Here is a 22,934-nt window from a genome sequence, read left to right on the forward strand (position 1 = left end):
ATATTTCCTGATCTGATGGCTTTTTTTTTGCTCCAGATTCAATTCCAATCATTCCCGATAATTTTTCCCGATCATATACATTTTGGCAATGCATTAAGAAAAAAATGAATAAAACTCCGACGAATATATACATTCAACGTACAGTACATAAGTACTGTATTTGTTTATTATGACAATAAATCCTCAAGATGGCATTTGCATTATTAACATTCCTTCTGTGAGAGGGATCCACAGATAGAAAGACTTGTAATTCTTAAAGGATGAATGTGACTTTGTATATTATGACTAAATATTGCCATCTAGTGTATTTGTTGAGCTTTCAGTAAATGATACTGTAGCCATTTAACTGTTCTGCCCAAATGCATGATGGGAAGTGCACCCATTACTGTGCGTAGTGGCACCAATTGCTATATCTTCTCTGCGTTGGGAAGTACCACAGGGTGTTAAGGAAAAGATCAACCACTACCGTTCTTCCCCACATTGCTTCCCACGATATTTCTAATTGTTGAGAGAGGGATTTTAAGGCTTTAGCAAATTTAAAAGAGGCTCCAAAGACTACCAAAATTCTCTCTACTCATTATACGCTGCCTGTTAGCTCTATGTATAGGTAAAACGGCGCCATTATAGATTGAACGCGACAATGCGTGAGTGGGTCGTGCAGCGCATGCATTAATTGCATTAAATATTTTAGCGTGATTAATTTTTTAAAAATTCATTACCGCCGTTTACGCGATAAATTTGATAGCCCTACTTTAAGCCAAAACTAAAAACTCTGGATGAATGTAAGACATTTTGTCTGTAACGTTAAATACAATTAGAAAACGATTTGATTAAAAAATATATATATATATTAAAAAAAGGCATGTCCGATATTTTTTTGCCGATTCTGATACTTTGAAAATGACGTGATCGGACCCGATCGATCGGGACGTATGACTTTAATCTCGTACTATCAAGACTTTGTTCCCGTAGTCCTATTTCCTTCTCTTTGTTTGGCCCCGATACTCATAATTTCTCCTAATTTCCCTCATAATTTTACAACATGATTGGCGTACCTGATGATGGTGGGGTAAAGCTCACACGTGTACAGATAGATGAGACCAAAGGCGATGGCGATGGCAAACTTTCCAATCATGCTGAGAGCGATGGCTAGTGCCTCGATATCCTGAAAAGTAAATTTTATAAGATCATATCTCAGTGCCATTGACGGTGGCCATCAATGGAAACTGAACTCGAAGCACCACTTTATTGCAATCGGATGTGTTTGATTGAGTGTAAAAAGGTCACAGGGTAGCTCAGAAAGACAGCGGCACCTGGACCCCCCCCCCACCCCCCCTGTCCCTCTCTTCCACTAAAAATACACTAGTGAGAGTCGACCCTGTATTTATTTTTAAAGCCCCCTCTTTAATTTCATTGGCATTGTGCTGTTGCCGTGGCAACGCAGCTCCGCGGTCGCGTCAGATTACGTACCGAAGGGACCACGATGATGAGAATGCAAGCGACCCCCGCCAGCAGCAGGGCGGGGGCGCACGTCTTCTTACGCCCGATGCGGTCCATGCCAAAGCAGCCCACCAGATACGAGGGAAGCTCCACCGCACCTGCAGGCAACCAATCACAGACAGTGGCGAGTCAGCGACTTTTTGCTTAGACACGGCGACACTGACGCGCACCATTTGGAAGGCTACAAATAACCTCGTGACATTTTACACACTACACATGTGTGGATTTGCAATTGCTTTTGCAATTCAATTGGATTTTACTGTACAAACGTTGACATTTCTAATGTATATCATAAAAGCTGAGTTTTTTAAAAAGTGTAACAATAATCACAGAAAAAAAGTGAGCCATTTATAATTAAATCACTTTTTTAACACTAAATATAATACAATTGATATTTTACTGTTATGTATTGTACATTAAAAGAATAAAATGCAATATACAATTTAGGTACATTTTATTACTAATTTTTATTTTCCACCTAATTTGATATATTAAGTACAGTTTCAAATTTTAATATATATATTTAAATACATGAAATAACATAATAAAATACAAATACAGTAATTTCAAACTTGTGGGTTAATAATTATACAGCACTGTAGTTTGACTTAAGTACTGTAATAAAATGTAAAATTTAGTTTTATACATAAAATGTTTAAAAATTTATTACAAATAAGTTTTGATCATATTTTATTGTATCCATATTGTTAAGATATAAATAACACAATTTTAAAAATATAATGTATTTCAATACATGAAATATTTTAATACTCAATAAATATACAATGATATTATTATTTATTATAAACTTGTACATGTTCATAATTACAATAGTTTGATAAAATGTATGTAATAAAAATAGTTTAAAATAATTTAGTTTTCAAATACTAAGACATAAAAATATGTTACATTAGGCCTATATTGGATTTTTGGGGGGAGTTTAACATTGATATTATAACATTAGCTTATCACAAATATTTCATATGATTTTATTTTTAGTTTTTTCTCTCTCAAAACCATTACAGTAATCCCTCGTTTTTCGCGGTTAATGGGGACCAGAACCCGGTGCCATAAGTGAAAAACCGCAATGTAGCCCCCCCCCCCCCAATTTTTTTTTTTATTAAATATATACGTATATACAGTATATTAAATATATATATGTATATATTAAATTTATATATTTAATATGACATATAAGACGTGTTTTTTCCTTTTTTTCCCCAAAGTATATTTTTTTTTAAATTTTAAAAAAGACTTTAATGTCCAACTATAAATGTTTTAATAAATATTTTTTTAAACACTTCAAACGTAAAAATTATGAAAAGTTTTAAACGTGTTACTGTCTCACCTAATTATTTTTAAACAAGAATAAAGTAGAAAAATGCTTGTCTTTATTAAATGCTTCATTGAGTGAGTCCACTCAAATCCGGTCAAGCTGCTGACTTACAATGAGTTGCCACAGCAACTGTTTGACAAGTTAAACGATGATTGACACATGCGGCGTCTTGAAGTTTCTACTTCCAAGCGTCTCTGGCATGAAATCCTTAATATCTGGTAGTCATTGTTAACTTTAATAAGCAACTCCAGTTCACTGCCTGACTAAAAGCGGCAAGATTGAGAGTAAGAGATTAAGTGATCGGATCGGAACAGCTCTACAAATACTGAGTTTATTTATTATTTTACTTGAAAAAAGTTTGAAGCGTGAAGTAGCGATGAAGGAATCACTGTATCAGGTAATTTATATATTTTTTATCATTTTCTGTGTTCCTAATCAAGGTAATTTTTTTCATTTTATTTTAAATTTTAGCAATTTTGTAGAATTTTAAGCAAAATATTTCACTTCATTTTAAAATGAGATGAATTTTAAAAATCTGAGACAAGTGCTCTCAAAAGTACTTCTAAATACTTTTTTACTGTGCCATGAAGACGCTTTTCTAAACTCAACAACAAAAAAAAGTCCCGAATTAAGGAGTCCAATCAAAAGGCGAGTGTCAGTACTCCTTACCGACCAGGAAGAGGTTGATGTACTGGTTGCCCCCCAGGTTGACAGACCCCAGCGAGAAAACGTAGTATCCCAAACTGCCGATGAACCAGATAGCCCACACCGTGCACGTACGTCCCGCCATCCTCCAACTCCCGAACAAATCCAAAATGGACAGTTTCTTCTCCGAAGAGCGCTCCACCGCCTCCTGCTTCTCCAGCAGCGTTTCGCCGTTGCGCTCCTCCGACTCTAGCAGATCCTCCACCCTTAGGCGATTCTCCAAACCGTTGACGCGGGCCATGTTGTCCAGTAGGATCTGCGCCTCTTTGTACTTCCCCTTAGCGATGAGGTAGAAGGGCGTCTCGGGCAGCTTCCAGCAGAAGAGCAGGAAAGGTGAGGTGCAGAGCGACAGGAAGATCTGGTAGATCCACCAAACTCGCACTAGGTAGCCAGTTAGAGCTACCACCATGATGCCTACGGCGAAGGCGGCGTGGACGTGCATGGAGGTCCACGTTCGGACTTTGATGCCGGTGAACTCGGTGACGTACACGAAGACCACTACGAGGTAGCCGCTGGATGCCTGCACGGTGGGATAAAAAAAGGTTAGTTTCAATGGCGTTTACTCACTGGCTGCAATTGACACTGAAAGATAAGCATTCACAGGGCGTCTCTCGAGGAGTTAATTTTGCGCCACTTGTTAAATTTAGGGCACTGGTCCCCAAGCTTTTTTTGCACCACGGACCGGTTTGACTTGGACCATTTTTTTCACGGGCCGGCAAAGTGTGGCAGAAAATTACAGAAAATATAAACACAACAGGCCTGAAAACAAACATTCCAATCTCCAATCGTGAAAGATTTCTTGGCATTAGCAATACGGATCGCCACGAGGTATGACGCTCTCAGTGCATTTGCATTTTGTTGCCTCTTTTGCTAGTTTTTAGCCACAAATTGTTTAGAAATGACTCAGTTGTAGGCTCCTCTTCTGGCTCAGCAGGTAGCCCTAACTAGTGACGGGATCTGTCGTTCACTTGAGTAAACGAATCCATTCCGGTTCGTTCAGTAAAACGATTCGTTCAAACGAATCGTTCAACGAATCGTTCGCCCCCCTCATCTCCCTCCCCACCCAAATGAATCGTTCGGTTAGTGAACGGGAAGTGACGTTGCCGAACGAATCACCAAAGACCGCTTCGCAGTATAACTGAACGGGAAGTGACATTGCTTGGTCCCTCCCTCTCTTGCACATTGACCACTCGTCGTAGTTTCAGAAATGAGTGACAGGCGATATCATTCTGCTCTCAGAGACAGCCTCGTCTCCCTCCCGCTGCTGCAAAAGCGAGGGAGAACTTCCGCGTCGTCTGTCCTAGTTCTATGGGCTCAAAGTCATGGCTCGTGCTTGCATTTCGAATTAGGACACGGTTAAACATTTTCCTTTTGAGGGGGAAGTCGGGGTTTGGGGTCGGGGGCGCACGGACTTTCTTTAGCATGATCGTGCTCACATATACAATGCTGCTGCTAACAGCCAACGCGGCATGCCTGCTGTCACGAAAATAAAAATAAATCGAAAGTTTAATTTCTAATTATGGAACGGCCAACACATCATATTAACCTCTCGCTCTGTTGTATTTTTGTTTTTTATTATTAAGATGATCGTTTTGAATTTTTGCACTGGTATTAATAAATAAAATAATCCGGTCAGCTCCCCTGTCGTCCCCGCATCTCAGATCGTCAAATGCTGACGAGAAATAATTGTTTGCTTTATGATTTCGCCTTTCTACTCTCATTAGTCTGTTAAGAAAAATGTAGACATATTGCGACATCTCCCGTGTCCGCGCGCTTTGTTTTTGGGGTGCTTGAGTAGCACATGATGGACGGATTGACATAATTTGTCAAACCAACCGACACCCTCTGACACGGAAAAAAAAAAAAAAAAAAAAAAAACACTCGGAAAAAATTGACATGTATATACAGTTTCATTGCAAATCAGTATTATGGTGATCATACTAAATATTATTTTTTTTCTGTGCACATATGAGGTACATATCGCTGCCATGAAGCCTCCATATAGTGACAGTTCTCTGCCCGCTTCACTGCCGTCACGCGACCGCAGCTCAGGTTTTGCTTGCCTCGTAGCTACGCGTGTTTTAAATTACTGTAAATTTGATAGTATATCGTCATAGGCACAGTCCCGAGTCTGTTGAGAAAAGTAGAACACTAAACCATGCTCGCTAGATTTGTGTGGTGTTTTTGTCTTTTTGAGCAGCATTTGATAGGCTCCACGTTAACAAATATGTGACAAAGTCGTTTCCTTTCATTTTATGACTCGTTCACCGCATAGTCATTACTGGAAAGTCAAGTTAGCAGCAAGCTAGGTCAGGAACCAGAGGACCGAATCACTGAACGGGAAGTGACAAAACTCAGTCTTTCCCCCCTGCCTGCACGCTGGCTGCTTATTGGCCACACGTGGAAATGAGTGACATACGCCATGATTCTGTTTCCGCTCCCTCCCCTGCCCGCGATGAGGCTGGCGTCTGATTGGTCGTGTGCGATGTCAGAAGACGCTGCCGCTTGCTCAACGCCCTCCCACGCAGCGAACAAGCGCCACCAACTTCATAGAACGAATCAGTGCAGATGGTGATTAGTTCGGTCTCGTTCACCCAAACAATTCGTTCAAAAAGAACGAATCGTTCGCGACCGATACAACACTAGCCCTAACGTTACTGTTTACTATCAGTGCAACGGTTTGCGGTTCAAAGCCGAACCATACGGTTCGCCCTGTACGGTTCAATATGTCTTTATGAACCGTGCCTTTTCGGTTTTGCAATTAATGTATTCCGAATGCTTGTGGAATGAATTGATCGAGCTCTGTGTGCCTGTGTGTGATGTGAAGCACAGCTGTGGAGAAATTCCCGCCCCGCAAGTAAATGTCCGATCGCTGTCAAGCACCTGTGTAATAGAAGCCGAGTAACGCCCTCTCTCGCTTACGAGCGAAGTGAAAGTGAAACAGGAAAGAAAACAAAAAGCTATGGCGAGCGGAGGAGTGGAGAGACCGAATTTTGAGGAAGCACCGGCTTCTTTCAAATCTGCGGTGTGGCAACATTTCGGTTTCCCCGTGGACTACAATGCGGAGGGAGAGGAAATATTGAGAAAAAAAAAATAAAAATTTCAAGCATTGCTCAGCGCTTGTTCCCTATGCTAATGGCAACACTTATAACATGACTCCGGCACCTCAGCCGGCATCACCCACAGATATCACTTTCTAAGAGCAGGACAACCCCGAAGATGACACCAGTGAAAACACACGGCACGCTTCGTTAATTTACTTGCAACGCTTGACCCACGTCAAGGACATATTTCTCCAACAACGTAATCCCCGACATTTATGAAATGGCACGCAAAGCCATCGAAGATGATTTCGCTAAAGCACATAGTTTCGCCCTGACCAGATAGTTGGACGTCCCGTGCTACAGAGTGCTACTACCTAACTGTGACGGTCCACTATAATTCATACCAGTCAAGTTGTACGGTCTCGGCGTCATTTGTACAAGTGAGCACTGATTTTTAAATGTGTACGCCATACGTTACGTTCAAAACCTGTACGTTTTTCGTGCATTACGTTTTTTTTCCTCCGTTCGGATTTTGTCACCGTTTCGGCAACGAGACAATGTGCGTTAATATGTTGGTTGAATGACACAAGAAAAGTCAAAGAGACACGGAGAGGGAAAAGTGTTTGTTGTGACGCTGTAGCAAACACGATGCTAGGCTAGGTGGCTCCAATATTTCCTGACTGTAGCCGACAGCCTAAAATCTATGCCTAGATTTCTCATGCATATAGAACTAAATGCGAAATGACAGACTCGGTAGCGTTAGCAAACAGCCGCCATTTTAGAGCAGTAAACTTCTCAGAAAGGCTGTGTTGTAGTGAACCTTCCTAGCGAACCTAAGTAACTTTTTATCTAAAATACTCCTAAATCGGCAAAATCTTGACTTGAGTCTTATCTTTAAAGGATGAAACAGTTTTCAATTTTTCACATGTCGAAAGTAGACAGAAGGAAGCTAATGCAAAAACCGGAGCAATTTTATCAACTTTAACGGTTGATTCACAACATTAGATGACTTCCAATTTTTTTTGAAAAAATGAAGAAAAAAACATGAAAGGTAACTCTTCAGGTCATTGACCAGGTCCTGCCGTGTAGTTCTGGGCTGATCCCCCACCTTCCTCATGATCAGTGATGCCCCACGAGGTGAGATCTTGCATGGAGCCCCAGAACAAGGCAGATTGACCGTCAACAAATCGCTCTAACAGTTGTTACCTTCTCACCAAGCTGCGTGCTTATTTTCCTGTAGCCCATCCGAGCCTTATGCAGGTCTATTATTTTATCCCTGAGGTCCTTACACAGCTCTTTGGTCTTGGCCATTGTGGAGAGGTTGGAGTTTGTTTGTTTGAGCATGTGAACAGGTGTCTTTTATACAGGTAACAAGTTTAAACAGGTGCAGTTACTTCCGGTAATGAGTGGAGAACAGGAGGGGTTCTTAAAAAAGAACTAAGAGCCAAAATATTTACTAGTTGGTAATCTATCAAATACTTATTTCATGCAGTTAAATACAAATTTATTATTTAAAAATTATACAATGTGATTTTCTGGATTTTTGCATTAGATTCCGTCCCTCACACTTGAAGAAAACTTATGATACAAATTACAGACCTCTACACGGCATGCAAGTGGGAAAACCAGCAAAATCGGCAGTGTATCAAATACTTGTTCTTCCCACTGTATGTGTATAAACTAGGGCTGTCAAACGATTAAAATTTTTAATCGAGTTAATTACAGCTTAAAAATTATTTAATCGCAATTAATCACAATTCAAGCCATCTCTAAAATATGCCATATTTTTCTGTAAATTATTGTAGGAATGGAAAGATAAGACACAAGATGGATATATACATTCAACATACGGTACATAAGGACTGTATTTGTTTATTATAACAATAAATCAACAAGATGGCATTAACATTATTAAAATTCTGTTAAAGCGATCCATGGATAGAAAGACTTGAAGTTCTTAAAAGATAAATGTTAGTACAAGTTATAGAAATTTTATATTAAAACCCCTCTTAATGTTTTCGTTTTAATAAAAATTGTAAAATTTTCAATCAAAAAATAAACTAGTAGCCCGCCATTGTTGATGTCAATAATTACTTACACAATGCTCATGGGTGCTGAAGCCTATAAAATCAGTCGCACCCAAGCGCCAGCAGAGGGCGGCAAAACTCCATAAAACACAATTAACAAGTGGGCAGTTCACTGTACTGTCATTTAAATCTGTCTGAGCGGGGGGAGTGCGTTAATTGCGTCAAATATTTTAACGTGATTAATTTAAAAAATTAATTAACGCCCGTTAACGCGATAATTTTGACAGCCCTAGTATAAACACACAATGTATATTCTATGTTGTTTTGCCAGCTTGTCCGAGTCCGTTTTGTAAGCACTATTTTGTGAATGCATTACACGGGAGGCAGAGGGTAGTCACGCTTTGCTTGTATGAGCAGTCGCCAAGTTGCAATTTAAATAAATTTTGAGAAAACGAACAAGAAAGTCTAACATTGTTGCTTGGGTTGTTACAATCGTTGCGCAGTTGTGGACTCACCACAAGGAAAATAACGAATAGAAACATGGTGTGGCGCCGCGTATATTTCCTGGAATAGGAAACCACAAAATACATCACAACATGATGATCTTTATCAGCCATTCTTCCAAGGCTCTCAGGATTTTGTTTCATATGATTATACGCAGCGAATCTACTATACTATAGACTTCGTGAAAAATTAAAACTAAAAGCGTCCTTTAACAGGAACAAAAAGTTTGACCGAATCTTTTTCCATTCTTTAGTAATGAGCAGTGGGACGTGTGCTCCCACAAGTGTTACCGTTATCGGTCTTGATTCCATGTGAAAAACAACAGCTGGGCATACTTTGAAAAGTATGATTCCTCACAATCGCAGTGTGAACTCACCATAGCCAGGAGGAAGCGGAACACCATAAAGTAGTAGTAGTTGGGGGAGAAAGCCACAGACACCCCGAGTCCAAATTGACAGACGCTGGTGAACATGAGGATTTTCACTCTGCCGACTCTAAAAGGGAAAATTCACTCACTCGTACCATTGACGCTAATAGACGTCTAATCCAGTGTTTTTCAACCAGTGTGCCGTGAGAGATCGACAGGTGTTCCGCGAGAAATTATCCAATATCGCTTTTTAAATTTTTTTTATTAAAAGGGTGGTCCCTGGCGGTATTTGTAAGGACACTCAGCCTCAGATGCAGGCAAGCGATTTATTGCTCGTGTCGCGTTCAGGAACTGCTTGGGTTTCTAGCCACCAGTCACCTTGCTGTCCACGACAATACAGTGCCCTCCATAATTATTGGCACCCCTGAAAAAGATGTGCTTTTTAGCTTCTAATACTTTTTTTTATTCAAATAATATGGGACCTTAAAAAGTGCATGTGACACGAAAAAGCATGTTTATTTCATAATACACGCGGTATTTTATGCTCCTGAATGATATGGATTGTGTGGAAGCGATCGCTATATTTATTTAGTTTTTTGAATCCCGCGCCATGAAAAGGAGTGACTTCCGGCTTCGGTCTTGCATTGAGGAGGAGGGCGCTGTGACGTGTACGGTAGGAGACGTCCTCTTCACGCTACAGTGTACTGTTGTGTATGAGGACGAAGGATTCAGCTGATTTTGCGGATTAATACGTTTATTTTTCGCATCACGCCAGCCAAACGGCTGCAGAAAAATCATTCTGTATGAGGGAGAGGCGTATGCGCCTTTTTGGAGTTTCAAAAGGTTCCCATTCACCGTGGATATTTACTGTGGGACCATTGGATTTACGAGGAAGTGAGTAAACATCTTGTTTTGTATTATGTCAAATACGAATACAGCGATTACAAAGTAAACACTACAAACTTTCTTTAAATAAAGGATTACTTACGTTTTATCATTGATAGGCATGTAAAAAGCTCTCCTCATGCACATTAGCAGCACGTTAGCTGCACAACAACTGCAGCCGCCTTCCTCCGGGGAACGAACTGTAAATTGCTCTCCGCCGGGCGGTTTGCCGATCCGCGAAGGCAATCGACAACCCAGTCGTCATGTCAAATAATTGAAGCTAGTTATGTGTGATTTTCCGCTTCGAAGACTTTGAAACATCACTCGGTTCGGGTTAGCATGTCGGCTAGCTGTCACGCCTTTTGGTTTGTTTACATTCTCCGAAGCCGGGGAAGGGAAATGACATATGTCCGATTTAGGTGTCATAAAATATCGTTCGGGAGGTGCGACAGTAAAGGTGAAGTCGACAGTTTTGACCATTATGGAGTAATTTTCCATGTCGTCCTGAATAAATGCATTTTTATTATTTCATATTCCATTTAGCACAAGACTGTTATTTGTCATGACCATGCCATTTATTTAGCAATTGGGGAAAATACTTGGATAAAAAGAATATCCTGTAAAAATATTGAAGTAAAAAGACAGAAACAATGACATTTTGCAACTCTCTTCGTCGCGTTTTCCTCGTTGTGAATAGTTCCCCCTCGACGGGCTGACTGGTCCTTCTCAAGCCATTTATATAGCTATTGGGGGAAAATACTTGGATAAAAAGGATATCCTTTAAAAATATTGGAGTAGAGAGACTGAAATAATGACATTTTGCAGCTCTATTCGTCGCGTTTTCCTCGTTCTGAATAATTCCCCCTCAATAGGCTGAATAGTAAAACTGATGAGCCCAGTCTACCGCTGACGTCATCCACCTGTTGGGGACCCTAAAGCCTTATAATGGAAGGCGTGGCTAACCAGCAGATTAAAAGACTAATTTCTCGTCATCTGCGCTTTGCTAAATTGTTGTATATAGTCGAATCGTCTCAAAATATGATTCTAATTCACATAATAATGCCATTTAAGACTTTTTTCTCCTGTCGTATGCTCTTTAATGGAAAAAAAAGGAGAAAAATCCAACTTTCAATACAAGTGCATTTATTCAGTGGGGGAAAAAATCCCACATAAAGAAATAATTATTTGACATCAAAAAATGTGTGTCACAATTATTAGCACCCCTGGTGTTAATACTTTGTACAACCCCCTTTTGCCAACAAAACAAGGTCTAGGGACTGAGATGGCCATGGGAGGAGCTTGATTTTGTGTCTGGTGAACCATTTCTATGTAGATTTGGCCATATGTTTAGGGTCAGTGTCTTGACCCAGTGACGACCCATCTTCAGCTTTCGGGCAGAGGGCAACAGATTTTGATTTAAAATGTCCTGGTATTTCAAAGCATTCATGAAGCCATGCACTCTAACAAGGTTCCCAGGGCCTTTGGAAGCAAAACAGCCCCACAGCATCACTGACCCACCCCCATACTTCACAGTGGGTATGAGGTGCTTTTCAGCATGCGCATCTTTCATGGCACGCGATTAATTATGATTAATTTTTTAGCTGTGATTAACTCGATTAAAATTTTAATCGTTTGACAGCCCTAATTATAATTAAATATACTGAACAGAAAGTCATTTTGGTACATTTTTAGTTCGTAGTGTGCCGCAAGATTTTTTCCTACGTAAAAATGTGCCGTGACTCAGAAAAGGTTGAAAAACACTGGTCTAATCCATTTGGACTCGGAGGGGCTGGCAGCAATCCTTCGATCACAGCGAATGGTGGCGAAACTTACCTATCGGCGATGTCCCCAAACACGAGCGCGCCCACCAGCACCCCCAACATGAAGATAGGCTGACACAGTTTAGCCAACCAAGCACGGTCGCACACCAAATCCCAATCGGTCACGATGCTTTGAAGCACTTCGCTTTGATCGTAAGCGAACGCACTGTCGCACTTTTCCGCTGTTTTATTCCCATGGAACTCATAAACAAAGTTTTCGGGACGGATCCGGAGCGCCCGGTGACACCGACCGAGCTCCCACTGTTGCCCGTTGTCCGTCCGTACCACTAAGGGCCCTGTGTCACCTCTGAACTGAGGCAGGAAGTCCTCCAGAAGCGAGCCGGTCTGGTTGCCCAACAAGATGTCGGACACGTTGGTGGGGACACCGCACACAAAGTTGGGCGTCTCCACCAAGAAGACTGAAGCTAGATAGTGGATCCCGCAGGCCACTGCCTGGAAAGCTGCCGCGAAGTACACGCATGCTTGAAATCTGGAAGAAAATAAAGAATAATTTAGCTTTTCAAATATTCACAGTTTTTATTACCCACCCAAAAAATCTCCCTTTCCAATGGCACATTCAATATTTAAATTCCTGTCCCATTTGGTTGACACCACTTGTATTTAGAAAAAAAAAAATCCAATTTTTGACCAAAAACGGACCATTTTTGACCAAAAAAATTTTTCATTAATTTGCATTGGCACCTTTAATATTCCAATTCTTTTTCCATGTGATTGTCAACACTCATAATTTTTTACAATAACAACGATCATCATTTTTGACCGATAGCTATTTTTGACCCAAAAAAAAACCTCCATTCATTAGCAATGGCACCTTTTAATATTTAATTTTTTCCCCTTGTTATTAGCACCACTCATAATTTTACAAAAACTATTATCATCTATCACATTTTTGATCAAAATTTGACAATTTTTGACCCCATATTCTCATATTTTCACAATTCTGTCAAAAAACGAACCATTTTTGACCAAAAAAAAAAACAAACTATAAAATCGTATTGACACATCTTCCCATTTCAAAACATTACAAAAACAATTGCAATTTGTCACAATTTTGACCAAAAACAGACCATTTGTGACAACAACAACAAACTATTTTTGACCCTAAAAACCCTCCATTCATTCGCAATGGCACCTTTTAATATTTAATTTTTTTCCCCTTGTTATTTGCACCACTCATAATTCAATATTTTACAAAAACTATTATCATCTATCACATTTTTGACCCTATATTCTCATATTTTCACAATTCTGTCCATAAACGAACCATTTTTGACAAAAAACCCTATAAGATTGTATTGACACATCTTCCCATTTCAATACATTACAAAAACAATTGCAATTTATCACAATTTAGACCAAAAACAGTCCGTTTTTGACAAGAGCAACAACAACAAAAACTCCATTAATTTGTAATGACACATTTAATATTTAATTTTTTCCCCATGTGATTGGCATCACTCATAATTCAATATTTTACAAAAATGACTACATCTATCTTTTTTTTTTTTTAAATCAAAAACTGACTATTTTTTTTTGCCCCAAAAACCTCTATTATTTGTAATTGCACCTTTAATATTTCAATTCCTTTACCATGTGTTTTACGCCAGTCATGATTCAATATTTTACAATAGAAAAATTTACATATCACATTTTTGACTAAAAACTTTTTTTGACCCAAAAAAACCTCCAATGATTTGCAATGGCACTTTTTAATATTTAATTTCTCCCCTTGTTATTTGCACCACTCATAATTTAATATTTTACAAAAATTATTATCTATCACATTTTTGTTAAAAAAACTGACAATTTTTGACCCCCCAAAAAACATATTGCACCTTTAATATTTCAATTCATTTACCATATGACAGTCATGATTCAATATTTTACAACAGAAAAAATTACACATCACGTTTTTTTTTTTACCAAAAACTGACCCTTTCGACCACAAAAAAAACCTTAATAGGCACATAAAACATTCATGTTTTCATCTATGACCTTTTTCCATTCAACATATTACAAAAACAGTTGGTAGTTTTATATTTTTGACCAAAAAAACTAATGAAATCCAATGGGCACATTAAAATAGCAAAATTAAATCTTTGATTTTTGAACAAAAACAATTTACACTTTTCATATTTCCACAACTCTGGCCAAAAACGAACCATTTTTTGACAAAAAAAAATACCCTATAAAATTTTACTGGCACATCTTCCCATTACAATACATTACCAAAAACATTTGCTATTTATCACATTTTTGACCAAAACCTCCCAGTAATACCCAATTCTTCACCAGACTGCCCTTTCTAATGATTCACCTCATTCCAATTCCAACACATTACAAAAGCAACTGACCTATTTCACATTTTTGACCAAAAAATCACCATCAGCATGACTGCATTCCCACACAATTTCTCAAGAAATTGCACCACCAAGTATCTATGCATAATAACAATACAATTACAAGTATGAAAACTTCATCTCATCATTTAAGGTTGAAGTTAAAGGTTCATTTGAGGTCACCAGGAAGCCCGCGCAATGAAACGTGTTAGTGCTCCGTGCAACCCTCCCAAAAAATGCAAATAGTTAATGAAATATAAAAAAAATTACACAACCATACATTTTTTTCTGATTAGTTTCTGTTCCTCATTATAAAACTGCATTGCCCAATATTTTGATATCTGTTGTTAATTAGGATATTTGGCAACCTGACTGCATTCTAATTTTTTGTTTCCGTAGAATAGAACAAAACAAATGTAAAAGTTTGCCTACCTTTTAAAATGTCCGAGCTCGTCAAATATCCTCTCGACCGTCATTTTGTGAAAGTAGTGTTCTGCATGTGTGCGTGAGTGTGTGGGTCCACGTCAACTTTGACGAGGGTTAGCGAGTGGGAGGGGGCCTGCACAAATACACACACACACGCACTAACAGCGTCAGGGTGAGCCAAGATGCTTCAACATGCTTGGACAATTCTTTAATTCATTAAGGGGTCCCCAAGTAACTAAGAAGAACAACAACAAAAATTTCAAACTGCAATTAGGGCTGCAAAAATTATAAAATTAATCAATTGTGGGTTAATAGTTAGTTAATCAAGTCATTGTTGACCTAAAACTGTGCAAATCTCCTTTTTGGGTTTCTTAATAGTAGATAAAGATGTCCCGATCGATCGGGATATATATATATATATATATATATATATATATATATATATATATATATATATATATATATATATCATTCTTTGAGAGAGAAAAAAAGAAAATATAACCATTTAAAAAAAAAATATTTAAATCACCCCATTTTTATTTTGTTATTTATATTTTTTATTAAAAAACAAAAAGGAAATAAATATTCACTTTGTTTGTATTTAACAATATTTTAATTTAATTTTAAAGAAAATAAAAAATAATCATAAAAAATTTAGTTCAATTGTTGAAAAAAAAAAACTAGGAAAACATTTTTCCATTCATTTGTTTTCATTGGAATTTTTTGTTTGTTTGTTTTTTATTGCAGAGGACTTTTTCTCTCGTTTTTTTTTCCCGTCAGGGGTTGCCACAGCAAATCCGTTGCCTCCATCTAACCCTGTCCTCTGCATTCCTCTGCTCTCACACCAACTGCCTTAATGTCCTCTTTAACTACATCCATCAACCTCCTATTTGGCTTTCCTCTAGACCTCCTGGCATTTGGAGAATCAGCATTCTTTTGCCAATATACTCCTCTGGACACGCCCAAACCATCTCATTCTGTCCTCTGTGACTTTATCTCCAAATCCTCTAAGATGTGCTGTCCCTCTGATGTTCTCATTCCTGATCCTATCCATCCTGGTCACTCCCAAAGAGAATCTCAGCAGCTTCATCTTTAATGAATCAAAATGGCATTTCATTTAACCCCTACCATTCAAAATTGGGCGTCCATTGCTGCCAATAGCCCATGAACATATCAAAACAAAAGAAAATTGTGAATGATTGACACACGCAAAAACAGTTGGAATTGCCTATTGATGCCACAAGATGGCGGCAAAACATTTTTTCACAGAATTGACACTAACTTCCCTTAAAAGAAGCTCCTCAACTCACTTTAAAACCTCCAGAAGACAGCAAATATGCTAATACTTGTCATAAGGTATAAAATGTATTCCAGGTAATTTACATACAGTGGTATGAAAAAGTATCTGAACCTTTTGGAATTTCTCTCAGATACTTTTTCATACCACTGTATTCACACAAATAAGAAAGTACAAATGCCTAATGTTGCTTTGGCGACCAATCCGAGCGCCTCATTAATAATTGACCGGGCGGCATTCAGGAGATTTTGAGCCGGGTTGACTCACCGCATGGTCATTTTGACCAGATCTGTCCGGAACGCGCTCACGGTAGACAACATTCAACTTAACTCTTTCAGTGTCACTGACGATGATCGACATTCGATCGCGAGTCCATTTTCAAGGAGTTAATCACCGGTAGATGTCCAATCCATTTCAAGCGGGAGGATAACAAATGATACGGTGGAAGTAAATATAGTTCAGAAAGTTACTTGAAGCAGCTATAAATGAAAAAATGAAGATGTTGGTTGCGTTTTGTCCTTTTTTAAATAGTTCTATCAAATTTCAATTTTAAAATCCTTCATATTTTGCAGGATTTTTGAGCAAAAAAATGTTTTAATATTTAGTGAGTTAGTATGCTTGTCTGTATTTTATGTTCTGTGTGCTTGTCTGCACCTTCCAGTGTTTGCGTAACTAACCGAATATACATTTCTAAATAATCCTTGTTTAAATTTACTTGACTGAAATGATGTATTGCTGTTACTGTACTTGTCTTTCTCTCTCTATGAATTATACAACAAACTAGATAGCTATATACAGGCAGACTATATACATACCTGTATATGGACAGACCTTATTTGTCTTTGTCGTATCACTTTAAAAGCCAGCAAAAGGTGAAAATGTTCAACGGTCATCCTTGGGCCGCAGTTGAACTTTGTTACAGTGGATGAGAAAATGGACGTCACAGTCATATGACCTCTGTCTCATTGTGGACAAGGGTGCACATTCAAATATTTTGAAAAGTTATTTGGAAAAAAAACAACTATCCACTGCAGTGGCGCCCCCAGGGGGTGGCCAGGGGTGGCCACGGCCACCCCTATAAATTTGTTGGCCACCCCACTTGCCAGTATATCGTTAGATTGTTGTAGCATCAGTTATGCATTTCATCCCAAATGCAAATCTGCCAGCACCTGCTTTTCCCCAGTAATTATTTTGTTTTGTTAAATGTACACCTTATGCCTAATTTATACATAACACAATAAAACATAATTGTTGTGGAACTCAAAATGTTGACTGGACAGTTATGGACTATGAACATTAAATCATTAGTAACATCAAATATAACACAATACACCAAAGTATATCAGTAGCCGTGTCCGTAAGTCTTTCTGATAGTTTCCCCCTGACCTTTTTACTGCAATAATATAATGAAAACCTGAAATTATGGCTTTTAGGGGCAGTTTACATGGCGACTCTGTGACACAAAGACGCAATGACTGAGTAGCGGACTCGCCTCGCGTGCATATGGTGTCGGCGAAGACGAAAAATTCTGAATCCTGCCTCCAAAGTGGAAGAATCCGGTTGTGGGGGGCTGCCTCGGCATGCATATCAAAGGCTCTTGCGCCGCGACACCGCGCCGTAACGTCAGCACTCGTACATGTTGGGCGTGCGCAGTGGTGCTACTAAACATTAATAACAGCAAATATGGCGGAATGTCGGCTTTAATTTACTGTTTAAATAATATTTTTAAATTAAATATGTTGAACGTTTTTTTTTTTTTTTTTTTTGCCTTTTTGAACAAAAGAAAAGTGACATTGCTTCGAGTGGGCGGGCATAATTTTTTCCAGGCTGAGGAACTTTGGTGGGGTCAGAGTGCGTCATTCACTGTCGCCTTGTAAATCTGCACTGCCCCCTAGGGTCTGGCATTAATACTACATCGTTTTCATGCGGAATTGCGATATTGTTCAAATGGAGACGCAAATGCACATTTGAAATTTTTCGTATTCTCGGAGAGTCACCATGTAAACGGCACCTTAGTTTTGTTGTGCCACCCCAAGATTTTAACTGGCCCCATCTGGCCACCCCTATTAAAAATTTCTGGAGGCGCCACTGATCCGCTGTCAAAAATGATACAAATTTCCTACTTTTAATCAAAACTATCCTATGTATTATTATTTTAATAGAAATAAATAAATAAGTAAATAAATTTGTGTCCACTTGTAAACTTGTGTGGCTTGTTTTATGTTACGCCCATCGCGAGCCGTCCTTGGGACGTAACACACCTCAACTGATTCCTTTCTACGCAAAGGAGCAGTGACTCGACTCTACGCGTCTCGCAAATAGCAGCATTTCTAACCCTGTCTCTTAGGCCAGCTATCCTCCTGGGAAAACCAATTTAGGCCGCTTGACCCAGGGCCGGCCCAGCCTATACGCAGACTATGAAGCTGCTTAGGGCCAGTAGGGGGGGCAGATAGGGGGCAGTTGTTTAATTTATATTGTATTTTGTTTACTACAGTTTGCTTTATTTGACATTTGTGAGTTTTGATACTTGATTACAAGCTTAAAAAATAAAAGTTCTTCCTTCTTTCTTTCCTCTTTTAGAAAAAGTTTTCGCGTTATCCATTGTAAGTACTGACAATCATTTGGGGTGAGAAGTTTGAAGAATGCAGTGCAACAAAATATGATTAATATACAAAATATGGACATATACTGTAGGTTGGATTGCATGTTTGGGTTTCACAGTACACTGTGACGAAATGGTGGCCCAAAAATATGGGCCCCTTGGCATTATTTTGCTTAGGGCCCCCAAATGGCCTGGGCCGGACCTGGCTTGACCCATTACTCATGACCATAGGTGAAGGTAGGAACGAAGATCGAATGGTAGCTGGAGAACTTTGCCTGATGGCTCAGCTCCCTCTTCGTTGCAACAGTGCGACTGCAATGCTGCTCCTGCTGCCCCGATTCTCCGTCCAATCTCACGCTCCTTTGTTTTCTCACTCATGAACAAGACCCTGAGACACCTGAACTTGAGGCAGGACCTCATTCCCTACCCGGAGAAGGCAATCCACGGGTTTCCTCATCCCGCCGCTTGTAATGCTAAAAGTTAGCCACTAGATAGCAGTAGAGGTTCTCATATCATTTTTCTCAAAAAGCTTGGTTGTCAAACTCATCTTTGTTAGCAAATGAAATGTCGACTACTATGGAGGTAGATTTGTCTTTATTATGCAATCCAAAAAAAAAAAGTTGCTTCAATTAAATAAAAAGCTGCTTTAATCAAAATGTATAATTTTAAATTGAAGGAAAAACGTCACTTCAATCAAAAAAAAAAAAAGTGTTTGAATGCAAAAATAAATTTGAAACTCAAAAAATTATATTTGAAAACTATTTTTCTTTGTTTGAAATTTTTGGGGGGGATTTAAGTCAAGTTTTTTTTTTTTTTTTATTGAAACACCATTTTTGATTGAAGTCACGTAATTTTGCGTTTGGACCACATTTTGGCTAGGACATTTGTGTCTTTATTATTCAATAAAAAAATATATATTTTCAAAAGAAAAATCACTTCCATCAAAAATTTAAAGAAATTCAATCGTAGAAAAAAAGGTTTGAATGTGAAAAAATATTTGAGACTCGGAAATTCGCTTTTGAACACTTTATTTTTCATTCAAACTGTTTTCTTTGATTGAAGCAATCCTTTTTTTGTTTGAGCCATATTAGGGGTAGGACATTTTTGTCTAAATCATTCAATCGTAATTAAATTTTTAATCAAAGAAAAAAAACTTTTTTTTTTTTTTTTTAATGTATTTTTATTTTTTTAAATTTATTTTTTTTTAAAATAATTTTAAAAAATTAAACAAAAATTTTTAAAAAAGAAAAAAAACTGCAAAAATATTTTTTTATTTGAAATATATTTTTTATTGAAGTCTCACTTTTTTTGAAAAGCAAAAAGTTTTAAAGTCTTTTTTTTCAAAGTGGAAAAAGTTTTGAACACACTTTTTTTTTTTTTTTTTTTTTGAAGTGGAAAAAGTTTTGAAGGCACTTTTTTTCAATTGAATCATTTTGACACAAAGATTCAACTTCAACGTTAGTTCCGGTGTGTTTGAGTGGCAGGTGATTACGTCAATGGCATAAAAGTATGAAGCAAGAATAATGGCCACCAGGGCTCCATCCAGCCTTTGGAGTCTCTTGGAGTCCAAGCCGAATAGAGGGCACCGGTACGGGGGTGTGACATCGGCATTTCAACGTCATTTTCAAAGTATCGGAATTGGCAAAAAAATATCGGACATGCCTTTTTTTAATATATATATATATATATATATATATATATATATATATACACATATATATACATATATTCAATAAACTTGAACTTGACTTGATTTTAATTAAATTGTTTTCTAATTGTATATAACGTTACAGACAAAATGTCTTAAACTCATCCAGAGTCTTTAGTTTTGGCTTAAAGTAGGGCTATCAAATTCATCGCGTTAACGGCGGTAATTAATTTTTTAAAAAATTAATCACGTTAAAATATTTGACGCAATTAACGCATGCGCTGCACGACCCACTCACGCATTGTCGCGTTCAATCTATAATGGCGCCGTTTTACCTATATATAGAGCTAAAAGGCAGCGTAAAATGAGTAGAGTGGATTTTGGCAGTGTTTGGAGCCATTTTTTAATTGGCTAAAGCCTTACAATCCCTCTCTCAACAAGTAGAAATATCATGGGAAGCAATGTGGGGAAGAAAGGTAGTAGTTGATCTTTTTCTTAACACCCTATGTTATTTCCCAACGCAGAGAAGATATATCAATTGGTGCCACTACGCACAGTCATGGTTGCACTTCCCATCATGCATTTGAGCAGAACAGTTAAATGGCTACAGTATCATTTACTGAAAGCTCAACAAATACACTAGATGGCAATATTTAGTCACAATATACAAAGTCACATTTATCCTTTAAGAATTACAAGTCTTTCTATCCGTGGATCCCTCTCACAGAAAGAATGTTAATAATGTCAATGCCATCTTGATTTATTGTCATAATAAACAAATACAGTACTTATGTACTGTATGTTGAGTGTATATATTCGTCCGAGTTTTATTCATTTTTTTCTTAATGCATTGCCAAAATGTATATGATCGGGGAAAATTATCGGGAGTGATTGGAATTGAATCGGGAGCAAAAAAAAAAAAGCAATCGGATCGGGAAATATCGGGATCGGCAGATACTCAAACTAAAACGATCGGGATTGGATCAGGAGCAAAAAAACATGATCGTAACAACCTTAATTTTAAGTTGTGTTATACTTACATAGAAAATAATTAATCTGGATTTTATAAGGGAACGACTTTGAATCTTTTGATGCCGCTGCTCATGGAGACTCAAATATGGCTAAGGTAGGTGCCTGTTTTAGTTTGAGGTCGGTAGCAGCTTTGGTTTTGTAAATATTTAAATTTGAATACGAATCAGCCCAGTTTCCCGTGTCATGTCAATGAGTCTATGCATTGACTCAAAAATGGATTGGACGTCTAGCGCTGTCAGTGGCAGCCAATGACTGCCCTATTAAGGCTTAAGTAACTTGAGATTCAGCTAGGAGGGGCGTCTGTGTGTATGAGGCGGAGTCTTGAAAAAGAAAAAAAATGAAAGAGGCATGTGTGTGTGAGTATGTCTTGAGAGAGTTGAGAGTATTCGGAGGGAGTTCCCCTAGTATTCCGAGAGTGTGCACATACTGTTCTACACATGCTTGCAAGTAAGTTTGAGATAAAGACAAGAAAGGAAAAAGATGGGCTAGACTAAGCAGTGGATATGGGCCTGCTACTGCGTGTGGCCTTGTTGCTCACCATTGTGTGCGTGAGCGTGCGCGTGTACCTGGAGATGGCGCGAACGGACGCACCTGCGCTCCGCACCACCTGGACGGGGAGGGTTGGACTTGAGAAGAGAGAGGGTAAAGATGAAGAATTGCCAAAACAGCAGCACAGGAAGGTTTGTAGCTAAACAATGTATTGAAGTTCAACATGTGTAGCTGGTAGGGTTGTTCCGATCATGTTTTTTTGCTCCCGATCCGATCGCGATCGTTTTAGTTTGAGTATCTGCCAATCTCGATATTTCCCGATCCGATTGCTTTTTTTTTTTTTTGCTCCCGATTCAATTCCAATCATTCCCGATAATTTTTCCCAATCATATACATTTTGGCAATGCGTTAAGAAAAAAATGAATAAAACTCAACAATATATACATTCAACATACAGTACATAATTACTGTATTTGTTTATTATGACAATAAATCCTCAAGATGGCATTTACATTATTAACATTCTTTCTGTGAGAGGGATCCACGGATAGAAAGACTTGTAATTCTTAAAGGATAAATGTAACTTTGTATATTGTGACTAAATATTACCATCTAGTGTATTTGTTGATCTTTCAGTAAATGATACTGTAGCCATTTAACTGTTCTGCCCAAATGCATGATGGGAAGTGCAACCATGACTGTGCGTCGTGGTACCAATTGATATATCTTCTCTGCGTCGGGAAATAACATAGGGTGTTGAGTAAAAGATCAACTACTACCTTTCTTCCCCACATTGCTTCCCACGATTATTCTAATCGTCGGGAGAGGGTTTGTAGCTTTAGCAATTTAAAAAAAGGCTCCAAAGGCTGCCAAAATTCACTCTACTCATTTT

General features: G+C 38.3%; 2 protein-coding genes across 4 annotated transcripts in view; one reads left to right on the forward strand and one right to left on the reverse strand.

The window, feature by feature from the left end:
- The window catches only part of slc22a16 (solute carrier family 22 member 16), a 21,257-nt gene extending 6,163 nt beyond the window's left edge, over positions 1 to 15,094 (reverse strand). The window contains exons 1-6 of the mRNA XM_057822612.1: positions 14,981 to 15,094; positions 12,202 to 12,678; positions 9,493 to 9,610; positions 3,506 to 4,061; positions 1,471 to 1,598; positions 1,056 to 1,165 (exon numbers count right to left, since the gene is read on the reverse strand). Coding sequence (XP_057678595.1) covers positions 1,056 to 1,165; positions 1,471 to 1,598; positions 3,506 to 4,061; positions 9,493 to 9,610; positions 12,202 to 12,678; positions 14,981 to 15,024 — 1,433 coding nt within the window. The 5' untranslated portion in view covers positions 15,025 to 15,094. The remainder of the gene's footprint in view (positions 1 to 1,055; positions 1,166 to 1,470; positions 1,599 to 3,505; positions 4,062 to 9,492; positions 9,611 to 12,201; positions 12,679 to 14,980) is intronic.
- The window catches only part of mettl24 (methyltransferase like 24), a 54,953-nt gene that overhangs the window by 2,343 nt on the left and 29,676 nt on the right, over positions 1 to 22,934 (forward strand). The window contains exon 1 of one of the 3 annotated variants that reach the window (XM_057822618.1): positions 21,919 to 22,233. The exons of 1 other annotated variant lie outside the window; for it this stretch is intronic. In XM_057822618.1, coding sequence (XP_057678601.1) covers positions 22,057 to 22,233 — 177 coding nt within the window. In that variant the 5' untranslated portion in view covers positions 21,919 to 22,056. Of the gene's footprint in view, positions 1 to 21,918; positions 22,234 to 22,934 lie in introns of those variants that run through there. One more of the 3 variants, XM_057822619.1, reaches the window with a different exon arrangement.

This window comes from Corythoichthys intestinalis, chromosome 19 (genome assembly GCF_030265065.1).
Source record: "Corythoichthys intestinalis isolate RoL2023-P3 chromosome 19, ASM3026506v1, whole genome shotgun sequence".
NCBI lineage: Eukaryota > Metazoa > Chordata > Actinopteri > Syngnathiformes > Syngnathidae > Corythoichthys > Corythoichthys intestinalis.